Raw genomic sequence first — 15,317 nt, 5'->3', positions numbered from 1 at the left:
TGTCAGTGCCTCACTTCTGAGACTGATTGAGCCAAGATTAAGTGCAAGTGGCCTAGCAAGAGACTGCGGGATTACGGCTTGGAAGAGTTCTTGTTGATGGTGCTTTTTGTGTTACCTTTCAGGCAGGTTACGTGCTGCAGTCAGAAGAGCTGCGGGCCTCACTGCTGGCGCGGTACCCCCCTGATAAACTCTTCCAAGCAGAACGGAATTTCAATGCTGCTCAGGACTTGGATGTCTCACTTTTAGAAGGTGACCTGGTCGGTGTGATCAAAAAGAAGGACCCTATGGGCAGTCAGAACCGCTGGCTGATTGACAATGGAGGTAAGAATTTTAGCTGTCAGATGAGTGTAACTCTGAATGAGGAAAAAAAGAAGATTTGGAGCTTTATCTGCATCCTGTTTAGGCCAGAAAAAAAGTGAGAGCCTTTGTTTAAAGGGGAAAATAACCCTAAAAGTTCTATCCATTTTCAGAGAGTGTAATGCCCAGATCATTATGGAAACGAAACCCATTTGAGTGGTGCTTTTCTTTTTTCTGGTTATGTTTTTGTTTTGACAAATTCCAGAGAAAATTCCATTACTTATCTCATGAAGATCTAGCCGTGTTTTATAGCTTATCCAGGCAGTAAATACTGCTAATGGAATCCTGTTTCTTCTCAACCCATTCCGAGTAAGCCACAAAATAAGCTTACCCTCTAGTTTCTATAAACTTGTATGTGTGTGAATTTTAAAACTTACAGCTTTTGTTTGCATTATTTTTTCCCCTATATCAAACTGTTTTACCTCAAGACTATTTAGGGAATGTCTTTAAAAACCAGCTCACAGCTTCTAGGGTAAGTGAGGTTTACAGAATTTAAGGAAAAGTACAAAAAATAATACTAATTTATAATCCTTTTTTCTACAATTCCAAAATCCAAAAGGAGTTGACACAAGTTTTTTTCAGATCTTTTGACCAAAATCTGAACCAAGTGAAGTAACACCATTTATATCATAACTTACCTTTTTTTGGTGTGAATATGCATGCATTTTGCTGTAAGAAGTTTGATTATGGTGTGCTGACCCAGGGGGTGGGGAGAAAAACAAATCCTAAAACACATCTGGTCTAAGTGTTGTAGATAAGTATTTGGGGACTATACATCTGTGTAGACACCAACTGCAGCTGAGAATTAGCACTTTTTTAGTTTCTGAAAAGCATTTGGTTTTATGTTACTTTTTCTTCTTTCCTCACTCCTGCTTATTTTAATTAATAAAAACTATAATGGGAAAGGAAAGATCCTGTCAGAGAGACAGGCAGGTGGCAGTCACTGATGGGATCAAACTGATGGGCTCCATAAAATTCCAAGCTGTGTAAGGAGGTACTATGTCTTCAGGATTTTTATTTACCCAAGTAAAGTGGTAGCAAGAAGCCCACAGTATTAGGGTCAGCCATTAGACTCTGTACCCCAGGGGGCCCTCTCCATTCATTCAGATACTGAGGGAGGGTCTTCCTGCAAGCCTAGATTTGTGTCAGATACCAGAAGTGCATCAAAGATCAAGGAAGAAGGAGGTTAGGTAACAGGTACCTAAGTATAGTTAATATGAATAAATCCTAGTTTCTGCAGCACAGTAAAGTAACCTGATATATTTTATGAGAACTGGAAGAGATTGAAAGTTCCAAAAATATAAAAAAAGATAAGGAGATAGAAATGGTAACTACCCTGATTCAGTTCTACATATTGTATATGTGCATTGAAATATGCTCCCATAAATATTTACAGTTGTTGTATATTAAGACCATAAAATTTTAAAAATGAGAAAGGGGTAGATTCTCAAATCCAGGCCTTTTCCTGTAAATGTGACACTAGCTCTTGTCACGTCCAAATATGGCCCACTATGTGGAGGACCTGGGTCCTGGAGACCTCCTTTAGTAGCACAATCCTGGGACTAGAAGCAAAAACAGATACAATAAGACTAATGTAATATTAAATTTAAGAGAGATGACCATTGTTCTCATGGAGGCCATATAATCAGGGTGTATTCTTGGGCAGATTTCTCTTCAGGTGTTAAAAAATGGTCCTTTGGATACCATCTTTCAACCATCTCAAGGTGGTTGAAGTTGTCACCGAGGGCCTTCTGCCATCATCTTAGGCAGTTTGTACAAGGGAGCATGTGCTGTAGGTATTGCGTATACTGGAACTCACAGACCAGCTTTCTGCATTAGGACGTTCAGTGTTTCCCAGCCCCGTAACCAAAGGGTTGTGGTGCTACAGAGGGGAGGGAGGTAGGATGCTTGCCTGAGGGGCTCCTCAACACACGCAGAGTCTTCACATCCCTCCTTGCCACACGAAGTATGTTTGAACATACACTTGGCTGAGTGTCTTCCTAGCCAGTGTCTGGATGTCCTGTTAAGTTTTCTGTGTGTGCCCATTTCCAAACAAGGGTCAGTTTGTCTCTCACTGTTGACCTGGCTTTTAAACCATGGTTTTTCTGTTGATTCTCTGACTTTCACTTCTCCCCCTGTGCTACAAGCTCCTCATATCAGTATCTCCTTCTGCAGTCACCAAAGGCTTCGTGTACAGCTCCTTCCTTAAGCCCTACAATCCACGCCACAGCCACTCTGATGCCTCTGTGGGCAGCCACTCCTCCACTGAGTCAGAGCACAGCAGCTCGTCCCCCAGGTTCCTTCGGCAGAACAGCAACAGCACCTTGACCTTCAACCCCAGCAGCATGGCTGTGTCCTTTACCTCAGCTTCTTGTCCAAAGCAGCCTCAAGATGTGCCTTCATTGAAAGCGCATGACCAGGGAACTCTTGGTACATCCTCGAACCTGGGTAGTCCTGAGAGTGGACCTTCCAGGTCCCCGTCAAACCCAGACTGTACTTTCCAACCTAGACCAGGGGACTCTGTGGATGCAACCAGTATAAGGGGCTGCTACCGAAGCACCAGGCACCCAGAAGTTGCTTACTCTGTACCGGGGAGAAATGGACAAGGTAAAGACCTCATAAAAGGATGCGCAGCAGCAGCCCAGGCTCTGGGAGACAGAAATGAAGAGCTAGAAAGCAGCGAGGCAGAAGGCAACCAGGTGAGTGCTCCCCTGGCTTACCACGGTGGCCCAGAGGGGCCGGAGGTGTGTTGAGGGTGCAGGAGTGGGCTAGGCAGAGGCTTGCCCAGGACTGGGCATTATCTGGAGGTGAGCGCAGGGAGGAAAGGTCTTGCTGTCCCCGTGAGCATCTCTGCATCTCCTGTGACAGCCTTCCCAGGACACCGTGGACACCATCTTTTCGGTCAGTGGGATCTAAAAGGTATCATGAAACTTTTCTACTGCCCCATTTCACTAAGTAAATTATTTAATCCACCCATTTAGTTTTGTATTCAAATACATATATTTTTATTTCTAGAATTTAGAAATGAAATTTTGGTGCTACTTTAGTTTCTCCTGTTCTTTTCTTAATGGCCTGCTCCTGTCTTATGAATTTGAGTATAACCTTTATATCTTGCACATTTTAAACCCACCTTTTTTGTTTGTTTTGTGATGTTGGGGATGGAGCCCAGGGCTTCCTGCATGCTGGACACGTGTTCTGCTACTGAGTTCCTTCCCCAGCTGCCTTCCCCCACTAAGTTGCCCAGGCTGGTCTCAAACTTTCCAACCTCCGCCTTAACCTCCTGAGTAGCTCGGATTAGAGTCAGGCTGTACCATACCCAGTTTAAACCCACATATTTTAAAATCACTTTCAGAGTCACAGCTGAGGGAGTCTCTGCTCCACCCCACTGTTGGCAGGGCTCGTGTGGCTCATTGTGCGGCGTGTCTGTGAGCTCATCTCCAGCAGGAGGTGCCTTTGCGGAGGGACACAGTCGTATCCTAGGTTGTGGAGGTGTGGCTTCTGCTGGACTCTGGCTTCTCACCTAGTTTCTCAGCTCAGCTTGCCGTACCATACTCCTTAGTCCCACAGCTGGGCGTGCTCACTTCTTTTTAATGGTTGTGTGGATGCCTGTCACTCGGGCAGATTTCCCAGTTCCGCACCCCTAACAGTTTTTCTAGACACGTGGACAAAGCAAACAGACCTTTCCTAGATTCTGATTTGGGGTTGGGAATTCATTTTATGCTCATGGACTCCTGAGCCTGACTGGGTCCTAAAACTCTAGGCATCAGATGTGTATCTGCCCCACGAAGGGCTGCTACCAAAGCCCTGCATGACCTCTCCGCTCAGTCACCACCCTCACTGTGCATTGTATCTTCATTTGTGGCACCTAGAGATCTTCATTTCTTGCTTTAAAATTAATTATTATTTTAGGGGCTTTAAAAAATTGAGCTGTGAATCTCTCTGCTTCCCTCCCTCCTGCCCTCCCCATTCCTCCTGTCCTCCCCCTCTCCTCCCCTTGCCCTGTTCCTCTCCCATTCTCTCTTCTCCTCCCTGTCTCTCCCTCCCCACCCCTCTCACCTCGTGTTTGCCTGGGTAAACATTCTGCCACTGAGCCACCCACCCACCTGCAGCTCTAATGCTGCATTTCTGGATGGGACATAGAATTTGGGAACAGGAGGGTGTCCTCATAGATCAGGCATCTTCCATATTGACTGAGGATTCCAGACATTTTTTTAAAGAATTAAAAGGTGTGAAATTTGGTTTTCTTTATACCTGCCCTGTTCACTATAGATCCTCCAGGCATATATAGCTATTTAAATTTTATTTATTCATTTATTAAGGTTTTTTTTTTTTCTTTTTACTAGGAATTGAACTCAGGACCTTGCACTTGCTAGGCAGGCACGTGTGCCACTGAGCTATATCCCCAGCCCATTTTTTAAAGTTTTTTGAGACAGGGTCCACCATGTATTTCAGGTTGGCCTTGAACCCACTATGTAGCCAGGGTGGCTTTGAACTTGTGGCAATCCTCCTGCCTCAGCCTTCCGAGTGCTGGGATTACAGGCTTGCACCACTATGCCCGGCTTTGAAGTTTAGTTAAAAGTAAGATTAAAATTTCACTTCTCAGGTCACTAGCTATATTCCAGGTGCTCAGAGAGTCCAAACAGAACAGTCACATCACCACAGAAAGTTTTGCTGGACAGCACTGCTCCAGGCAGTTTCTAACTCTCCCTGTCTTCCTCATACAGGTATATTTTGCTGTTTATGCCTTCAAAGCACGAAACCCAAATGAGCTGAGTGTGTCAGCCAATCAAAGACTCAAGATCCTCGAGTTCAAAGACGTTACTGGCAATACAGAGTGGTGGTTAGCTGAAGTTAATGGAAAGAAGGGCTATGTCCCATCCAATTACATCCGCAAAACTGAGTACACCTGAGCCTGTTGTACCTCCTGCTCAACCTTACTGCTGCCTTTGCTTTCAGTCTGCTGAAAGGTTCTGGTGGGCTGCTGACCGGCACCTGGTCTGAAGACCCAGGCCCTGCTGCACTGCTTAACAGGACTAGCGGAGAGCAAGACAAGTTTTGTTCTTCTCTATCGGGTTATAAGTCTTGATGCTTCCTAGAATTTCTAGAATTTGAAGTGGGCCCTGGGGTTCTCAGATGATTCAGTGACCACGAGATGAAAGGCAAGGGCCGGGTCAGCCTTTGGCAGTGAGAAATTTCCAGCCGGAGCACTGACATTCTGAGTCTGCAGGAAGCTGAGCTAGCATTGCTGTATCACACTGAGTCTGGGGTGGCCCCGTGCTCCGTGATGAGCTGATGACAAACTGACTTGGACGGGGCTCTGGGGCCCAGGCAGGTCACATTCTGGCACGTGGCAAAGAATTTGCTGGGATGGCACCAAACCTAGTGTTTCAGAGCTTCGGAGATACCTCTCGTGTTCCGCTCACATTTCGTTTCTCACACCTAATTTCTAAAGTCCCTAAAATACTAATCTGTTTCATTTCACTATTCCCAGATTGGTTAGACAAAATTCAGCTGCTTTCTTCTGCTAAGAAGTAGTTAGGGTTTTTATTTTCTTTTGACCTTTTATCTGAAAGGTTCTCGTTCCTTTTTAGATACAGTCATCTACCCTTTCTCACAGTCACCTCTACCTTATACAGAATGTGTGATGTCTCATGACCGTGTGCTCAGTAATGGGTAGATTTTCCTAGAATACCAGGATCAGAGCCCCAGCCTCCACTAAAAGTACTAATTCTACACTAGTCCCTGACCAGTCAGGCCTGGTCAAGGACTGCATACCTTGCTCCTTCACACGGCTGCCGCTTACACAGCCACAGATGCAGCCAGCATGACCATGTGACTTACTTGAGGAAAGGTAAGCGGTCCCAGGAGCAGCTGATCCTAGACTAGGAAATAAGATTTGCAGCTCCACTACTAACCTCCATGCTTCAGGGACAGTTTTCAAAGCCAAACAGATTCTCAAGTGCCTGGTAACGCCTCACTGGTCGCGGGAAGTCACTTGCGAACCATCAGAACCTGCCTTTGAAAATTTGGTGTGAGCAGGGCTCCTGTACTTCAGATCTTCACAAGCTGTGAGGCCTGTTGGACAGTGGGTGACTCTGAGGTTTGTCTTTTAGAGGAATTAACAATCTTACAGCCCCTGTTTCTCTGCGTGCACATTTGGCCGTAAGATCCTGACCCACGAGACACCTGTGGACTCCTCAGCCCGTGTCCCTGCCAGTGGCCACAGGCAGTGATGAAAGGTCTCTTGTGAGGAGTGTTTATATTTAGACATGTTTATATTTTAGTTATTTTATAAATAAAATCATTTCTATTGGCCATGAGTATGTTTTCTTGGTTCCTCCGCATGGTGAACCTGAACATTATTGTCAGGTGTCTATCACACCTTCTTGCCAATTCATTGCTGCCCTGAATCCTGTGGGGCTGGGAAAGACTAACCAAAGAAATCGGGTCCAAATCCTTCTTGCCAAAATTTAACGCATCCTGAATACTTAAGATGTCTGTGCTGCAAGTGATTGCCTCTTTATTTGAAGCTGTCTTGTAAAATAAATTCCTAGCAGAATAGAAGAGGTGAAATCTCCAGTTGAAACCCTAAGAGAAAAGCTTTTCCCCACATTTCAGGCGTGGAAACTGGTAACACTAAGATAAACTAATAAGATCACACAGCAGCAGTTTGAGCAAGGTGGTAGGTGGGGAAGGGAGCAGGAGTAGCGGCAGAGGAAGGATTAAGGACAGTACGTGGGTGATAGCAAAGCAATCACCCACCATCATTAAAGAATAGAAAATGTGCTTGCACCAGCCAGCTATGGGAAAGAAGCCTACGGGTCACCTGGGCCCCTCTCATTTTATGAACTAAGAAGATGGGATCTAAGGACATTCTGACCTGCCTAAGTCGTACAGGAAGGTCCTACTGGGCTATGAATAAACTGGAGCTCAGCTGCTTTAGACACTTAACAACTTTGACTTCAGTGATGGTCGTCTAACGTATGCTTCAATTCCATCTAAAGTAGAGATAGTAATGCCGTCCACCTCTGGGTTATTCTAAGGATTCGATGAGTCAGTACATGTAGATTACTAGGGCAGGACACTGGCAAAATGGTGGAATAGGACTTTTCAGCACAGATCCGCCATAGTATACCAGTGTTACTCTCTGCATGAAAATGCCTTCACAAATGCTAAGGAACTCTGGCTAGATGTTACGTCACCCAGGTGTAACAGAAACAACAGATACTGAAGAGTCACCATTGCTCCCACAGCAGCCACCATGGGATTCCCCTCCAGCTCCACAGTCTGGCAGGAGATGAAAGGAAAGGGATCAGAGTAGGTGCAGGAAAGCAAGGGATCAGTTCTTCAGTCTCAACTTCTTTGTGGATCAAAAACATCATGTCTTAAAACACAAGACTTACCTGAGTGTTGAAGAATAACTTAGACCTTTACTGAATGTTTCTTGGGGACATGGAAGGAGAACATAGGCCCACACATCACAGAGCAAACGTCCTGTAAAACTTCTTTGAACATCCCTTGACCCAGTTTTTCACCTCCCTGCAGGTGAGATTCAGTCTGAATCTCTTCTTTCTGTGATTCAGAATCCCTCTCCACTAAGTTCCTTATCATCCTGAACCCCCCTCCATTATTCTCCCTTGCTTTTGGGTCAATTTAGTTTCTCATACTGATGTCTACCCTAGTTATCCATAAATAACATCGCAACAGAGCAAAAGTCTAAGGACCGAGCAGTACAAATAAAAGATCCTCCAAATGAGACAGGCATGATTATAAAGTTACATTTAATTATTTTGTATAACTAAAAATAGATGATGCCAATATTTCTTGCTTCCAGGGGCTATCTCCTGGCACATAATATTAATCCTCAAGAGATTCTGAAAGACCTGTCCAACCAGGGGCATTCAAGGTTGTCAGAAATCTCATCTTTCACTCATTAAGCCAGGCACCGAATTATCCTGTCAGTCCCCAACAATGCTATGAGATACATAGAAATGACAAGACTAATGCTCAGAGGGTAAGAAATTTAGCCAGGAGTAGCAAAATCCAGATTTAAATCTGCACTCCAAGAAACATCAATTTTAACAACTCTCCACACGGAAAAGTACTTTGATGAAAGCTGAGGAGACCAAGAGTGACGGTTGATTGTGTCAAGTCAAGTAAGAAACACCCAACTGAATTGGCTCAGCATAGTTCTGGGTGTGGAAGACCCACCCTAGGGAAGATTATTGCCAGAATGGTGTGAAAGGAAAACAAGGAAGGATCGCTTTTCTTTCTTCGGAGGAGCTCCAGTCTTCACCTTCACCTTGGATGTCTCCTGGCTTCCATCACAGACTTCAGCCTTCCGATGCAGACTTCAGCATCCAGCACTGACCCTTCAGATTTCCAGTGCAGACCCTTGGGCCTCCTGATATGGACCCACTCGGACACTGTAGTGAGCCCCAGGCCTTCAGCTGGATCCTTTGAATCCCCAGTGCGTGGACCGCCTTTGCACTCTTCCACACCAGCCTCTCTGGACAGCCATTGTAAGCCGATCTTGTAAATCCTGATAAATTTGTACATCTTGTATAAAATCTGTTTCTCTAGTAAGCACTGACTAACACACCAAGTGAAAGTTCACAGCAGCTGAGGATAGCTCAGAAATAAGAAAAGATACATTGAGAACAACAAAAAGGACAGTTTTACATTACTGTGGTACCCCATCCCCAACCTCAGGCAGTACAGTATAAAAAGAGATACTGCCCTCTGGAGGGAAGAAGAAGGAAGTGAGCCCCAGATTTTGCCTCCAACGACAACACCAGCTCCCACAGACCACTGGGGCCCAAACTTAAGTCTGCTCCCACAGACTCAGGTTCCGGGCATTTCCGACCATCAGACCAGGCCTCTTGGACTTGGGCTCCAGGCCCATCCCAGCACGTGAGCGGCTCCCACAGACTCAGACTTGAGACGGCCCTAGCACCAGGTCAGCCCTGCGGGCCCCAGCTTCAGGCTAGTCCACAGGGATAGAGATGCTAGGTCCTTTCTCACAAGCCCAGGCTCCAGCCCATCCCAGTGGAGCCTGAACCAAGTCCAGGCCCAAACCTGCAGCTCTAAGGGGCTGGAAATGTTGACTCAAGAACAGCCTCATCTACCTGAGGACTCCAGCAACAGGCTTGCCTATATACTACACCAATGGCCTGCCCAGAAGCTCTGGATGGATGGATTGGTGAAGGGCTTTCCCAGGCAAAGCCAGGCTGCAAAGATTGGGATAGGTCTGTTTCTTCAAATGTGCAGACACAAACACGTGGCCAGGAAAATCAAAAACAGTCAGATGAATTAAATAAATCACCAGTAAACCTTAAGGAAATGGAGATATATGAACGGCCTGACAAGTGATTCAAAATAATTGTTTTAAGGAAGCTCAGTGAACTTCAAGAAAATACAGACAAATAATAAAAGCAGGAAAATAATAACTGACATTTAACAGATTAAAATTATACATATATAATTTATAAATATGTGTTATATTAATCCATATAACATATATATTGTACATATATATACACAGAATCTGCCAAAGAAACGCACTTCAGGAAAAGAAAAACATAAATATTTTAATACTGAATTTATTGAGACATCATGAGATTCATACAAGTTATCTTTGGCCTCTGCGATTCCAAGAGGTGCTCAAAGATATGGCCATGAGCTTCCAGACATTTATTAGCATGGCAAACTGCTGCTTGGGTAACCTTGGTCACTGAGACGGCTGTGCGTGCATTTTTAAGTTCTTCTCTAAGGGCTGGCATTGTAGTGGGTTTTCTGCGATACAGGACATCCTCCAGGGTCCTCCATACGTGTCAGTCACCCACGACACACCCAGAGCTTTACTAATCTGCTAGGTGAGTTTTATTTTAACTGTTATGTTTGTTTACTATTTTATTGATGATCATTTTGCTTTTTAAAAAAAAAGTTGAGATGATCTACACACTGTTTAGTGTACAGGTCTAGGATTTTTGCCCAGTGCCCACAGTTACGTAGCCCCACCGTGAAGACACAGAGCTTGTCCGCTGACCCACCGAGGTTGCTGGTGGCCTCCGCCTTAGCTCCTTGCCTGTCTCCAGTCCCTGGCAGCCGCGGTCGGCTCTCTGTCTCCCCAGGCTCACCCTTCCCAGGGTCATGTGAATGGGTTAATGTATCATGTAGCTCCTGGAACCTGGACTCTGGCGCAGCACGGGGCATGCCTTCGTCACTTTCTTGTCACTGCGACAAAATACACAACACCCATAATTTAAAGGAAGAGAGGCTTCTTTGATTAATGTTTTTAATCCAGAGTTGGCCAGCTCCAAGGCAGGAAGGCCTGGTGGAAGGGGCTAGGCAGAGGAGAGCTGCTCTTGTCATGACACGGGAAGGTGATAGCCAAGAGAGCAGCCTAGAGTGATGTACCTGCAAGACCACGCCCCCAACAGGCCACTCCCGCTACCAGGCCACGCCCACCCGCCAGGCCACGCCCCTGAGACCACGTCTTCCGCTAGGCCCCTCCAAGCACCACACTAAGCTATGGGGCCTTCGTGATTCAGTCACCTTTCAGAAGCCCTGCCTGTGAGTATCTGTGGCTTGGGGGTGCATCTAGATATAAACCATTACAATGAGTTGGAACTCACCCATATTGGTACGTGTATTAGAGGTTAGTTCCTTTTCAGTGCTCCGTGGAATTAATTGGATGGACCACAGTGTGTTTAGCCATTCACCATTGTAGGGCATTTGGATCGCTTCCAATGCTTAGTGCTTATGAATAAAGCTGCTGTAAACATTTGCATATAGGTTTTTGTGTGAACAGAAGTTTTCACTTCACTTGGGTAAACACCAAAAAGTGACACTCCTGGGTCTTACGGTGAGCAGATGTCACCTCTAGAAGAAACTCTCGAGCTAGCTTCTAAAATGGCTGTATCCTTCCTTGCTCCCACCAGCAATGATGAGTTCCAGTCACCCTGCATCTTTATCAGCACCTGGTATGGTTGGTTTGGGTTTATTTTTAATTTTTAGCCACTTTATTATGTTTGCAGGAGCATCACATTGTGGCTTTGATTCACATTTCCCTAACAATACTGAACATCTTTTCATGAGTTTACTGAGCATTTTTATATTTTAAGATTTTCTTTTATTATTAGCATATATCTGTGACCCTCCTGCCTCAGCCTCTGTAGAGCTGGGATTACAGGCATGCATCACCATGCCAGATAAGGCAAATTATTTTGTTGAGAATGGAAGCATGATGAGTCCAGACTACACTTATGGCTTTAAAATAAGTACCAGCACACTTTCTATACAGGGCTTTGGGGACCATCTAATCTGCTGTGCTTTAGCTCTACATTATAACATGAAAACAGGCATAGATAATACAGAAACAAAAAAGCATGGTTGTGTGCCAATGAAACTTTATTTAAAAAATTGGGTAAAGGCCAAATTTGGTCTCTGAGCTATACTCCTACTCTAGCTCCTACTAAAACAAAAGGATTCTGTTCAGCCATTACCACTGGAGTGAAGTGTGCAGGGATATTAGACATTTTTTATCTTTTTCTTGAGACAGGGTCTCACTATACAGTTCAGGCTGGCCTTCAACTCACTGTATACCTCAGGCTGGTCTCAAACTCATGGAAATTCTCCTGCCTCAGCCTCCCAAGTACTGAGATTACAGGTGTGCACCGCAACTCCTGGCAATATTTGACATTTTGATGAAGGAAAAATGAAAAGCAAGCCAGGAATTATCTTACGGATTGGCATCACTCTGCCAACTAGGGGACGAGGCCCTGACAAATCAGATCATAATTTGCCTGGAGATAAGCACTCACAAAGGAGCCAGACAAGCAAGGATGTTAGTTACAAGGTATTAGAAGAGACATCTATGGTTGGAATAAATAGTACAACCAATGGATGACTCGGTAACTTTGATGGACACTAACCAACCAAGTTGTTTTCCAGAGAAGAATGAGTGTCTATAAACTGGGACAGCAAGCAAATGTCCACAAATATATGTTCTTATTCAGACAAAACTCAAATGAATACCATGGTGAGAACCAAGAAGACCATCCAAGAGATTACCTATATAGAACAAAAGCCTTGATTGTTAAGAGTTGGAAAAGGAGCTCTAGCATGGTCCGTTTTCAAAATTCAAAGAACCAAACTAACTTGATTTTTGTTTTCTTCCAAAAAATCTTCTTACATTTATTTTACCTGAGAGAAATCCTGTCTTACATATATTACTTTATTATCCCTTTTCTACCTCTCCCCTAAATGGTTGCTTTTTTACTATAAGAGTTAAATTGTACAGCACAGCCAGTTACTTATATGTGAAGTAAAAAAGACTATGAAATTAACTGCTTTTTATAGTCAATTCTTTGATGGACTTTAACAATCTTTTCCCCATGGCATTTCCAAACAGTAATATGAAACCTTTGAAAACCCAGTTCAGTGTCTAGTTTATTGGAAGGCTAAGCTCATGCTTATGATAGAATATAGTCTTAGACCAACTAAATCTAAATTCCAGCAGCTTGAAGACTTAAATATCAATGTTTATACAACATTATTGGCTAATTTTCTAGTAAATTCTTGATCAGTATGCATTTGTGATTAAATTTATTCTCATTCTGTTGCCTTCAGATGATGCTTCCAAAAGCACTTATACAAAATTAGCTTACAAAAAAACAGTCCCCTTGATACATTTTTCTTGTTTGTACTAATGTCTCAGTGTAGAATTATTAATTATTTTCTACTCCATTACTTCTGAAAGACTGGGTGCTACTCAGATGGTTCAGGTGCCTCTGAGGGACACAATGATACTGGTTCTGTGACTGCTGGAAAAACTACAAACTAAAATCAGTGTTGCTGCTTGTACAACCTACTGATGCTGCAGCAGCAAAAATATATATATACTGCTAGAGGGATACTAATGTAAACAGAGCAAGCAGGATGGAACAGTCTCTAGCTTTTCCAGCCTATGCCCATTCTCCCTCAAGTACCCTTGGTCATTAGAACATAAAAGGAGGAGGTGGCAAAACAGATTGTGACTGCAAGTCCCAGCTCCAGGATCACAAAGCACAATCTAGAAAGCTAGATTTGAAATGAGAGACAATAGCTAAATAATAGGCAGAGTCTTCTTCACTTCATAAATACTATGATTCCATGTATCTGGAAGAATTACAAAAGGCACAGAAAGAGGCAAAAGATTAGAGATGATATGGCGGCATTTTAAGGGAACATATAGCTCTAGGTAGTTATCTAAAATTGTCCTTGAAATTGATTGGCAGTGATACAGCAAGAGAGACTCCATTTTCTTTTTGTAATTCCATTTCAGGAGTCACTTAAACTTTAGATGAACTCACTCCTCCACCCATCCTTAGAGGTAACCATCAACCACAAAAGGAGAACAAGAGCCATCAAATGAGAAACAAAGAATTAAAGCAAATTGTAGGTGAGCTACAATTTAACTGCACTAACAAACCCTTGGGAAATGTAAACCTTGTGACCATGATGTGACATTTTATAAAATTCCAAAAACAAGGTGATGTGGTTACCATGGTTACTTGTAAATGTATAAAAACCCAGTAAAAAGTTGTCTGGGGGCTGACATCTTGGTTTCTGACTCTCGGTCGGGGTGTTGGTTGCACACTTCAATAAGGCTTTGTTTGTTCCCATATTTTCGGTTTCTTGTGAGTACCTGTCTTGTTGAATCTCAGCTTAACAGCAGAAATGAAACCTGTGAGAAGAATATTAACTTAGGCCACAATGGAATGAAATGGTCATTTAAATAAAACATATTTTATTTATATTAAATTGCGTTTTAGAAAATATGAGACAACGCCAAAACATGTAGTAGATGTTGAATGAATAGTGATGATCGTTCATCTTCAAAGTTGTCTGGAGATGAAGGCACAAAGCTCACACTGGACCATTTTGTTTGGAAAACAAATTGAGAAAGTACCAAGGCTTTTCTTCACAAATTCACTTTCACCCTTGGTGCTTTATCTCTGTTAATTTCTCCGTGTTTGTAGTCAGCTCTCAGCAGATATAAACCAGTCCCATTTTCCAAAGTTGCCCTTGGAAACTATAAATGCTATATACCTAGAAATATAAATTTATATTATATTTCTAGGTATTTATACCTAGAAGTATAAATTTATACCTATTTCTAGGTATAAATTCTTTATACCTAGAAATTTGTTTTAAGAAGCAAATTGGAAAGCTTAAGTATATGGAATATGTTTAAGAAGAAAATAAAAGAAGCACAATTATTTGAAATTTTAATAATCATGAAGGCAATGAAAACAATGGCTAGTTACCTGGCAGTGAAAAAGAAATAGAGTTGAGAAAGAGAAATAAAGGAGATGGTGTGATGGTGACAGCGATGATGATGACAGTGGTGGTGGTGGTGGTAGATTAGAAGAGCAACAGAGGCTGGAAAAATAAGGGGAAAGTGAACAAAGATCAATAGCAGAGATAAAGAACTTGGCACTGACAGAGCTCTAGGGATACAGTACTGTATTAATTTTAAAATGCCATTTTCTCCCACAAATAGGATGTATCCTACAAATAAAGTATGCCAGAGTTTAATTGGCAGTGTTCTTTCTTAGTGGTACATAAAACAATTGGCATTTTATAGTTGATGGACTGTTAGATGGATATACACTAACCTGCAGTTTGTAGGAGCTACATAGGTATACATTTCAAAAACTATCTTTGAAAAATAGCTGACAAGCCAGGCGTGGTCATGCCCACCTGTAATCCCAGCTATCTGGAAGCTGAGGCAGGAGGATTGCCACAAGTTTGAGGGTTAGAGGTACATAGTGAGTTCAAGCAAGCCTGAACTGCATAGCAAGACCCTGTCTCAAAAAATCAGATGAGAAAAAAAAAAGAGAAAAATAATGACAATTATATATAATGTCCCAGATCTATTTTGCAGAATTAAGGAGGAAATTCTCCTTGAATAA

At 43.1% G+C, this 15,317-nt stretch overlaps 1 protein-coding gene across 1 annotated transcript in view; it reads left to right on the top strand.

The window, feature by feature from the left end:
- Dnmbp (dynamin binding protein) overlaps window positions 1–6,672 on the top strand; it is a gene marked incomplete at its 5' end in the record, with an annotated part of 75,623 nt that extends 68,951 nt beyond the window's left edge. Inside the window, 3 exon segments of the mRNA XM_013506228.1 lie at window positions 123–321; window positions 2,533–3,056; window positions 5,082–6,672. Of these exon segments, the coding sequence (XP_013361682.1) occupies window positions 123–321; window positions 2,533–3,056; window positions 5,082–5,267 (909 nt within the window). The 3' untranslated portion in view covers window positions 5,268–6,672.
- Window positions 6,673–15,317: the final 8,645 nt, after the last annotated feature.

Source organism: Chinchilla lanigera, unplaced genomic scaffold (assembly GCF_000276665.1).
Source record: "Chinchilla lanigera isolate Chin_1 unplaced genomic scaffold, ChiLan1.0 scaffold00106, whole genome shotgun sequence".
Classification (NCBI taxonomy): domain Eukaryota; kingdom Metazoa; phylum Chordata; class Mammalia; order Rodentia; family Chinchillidae; genus Chinchilla; species Chinchilla lanigera.
This window is presented reverse-complemented; position numbering and strand designations above follow the sequence as displayed.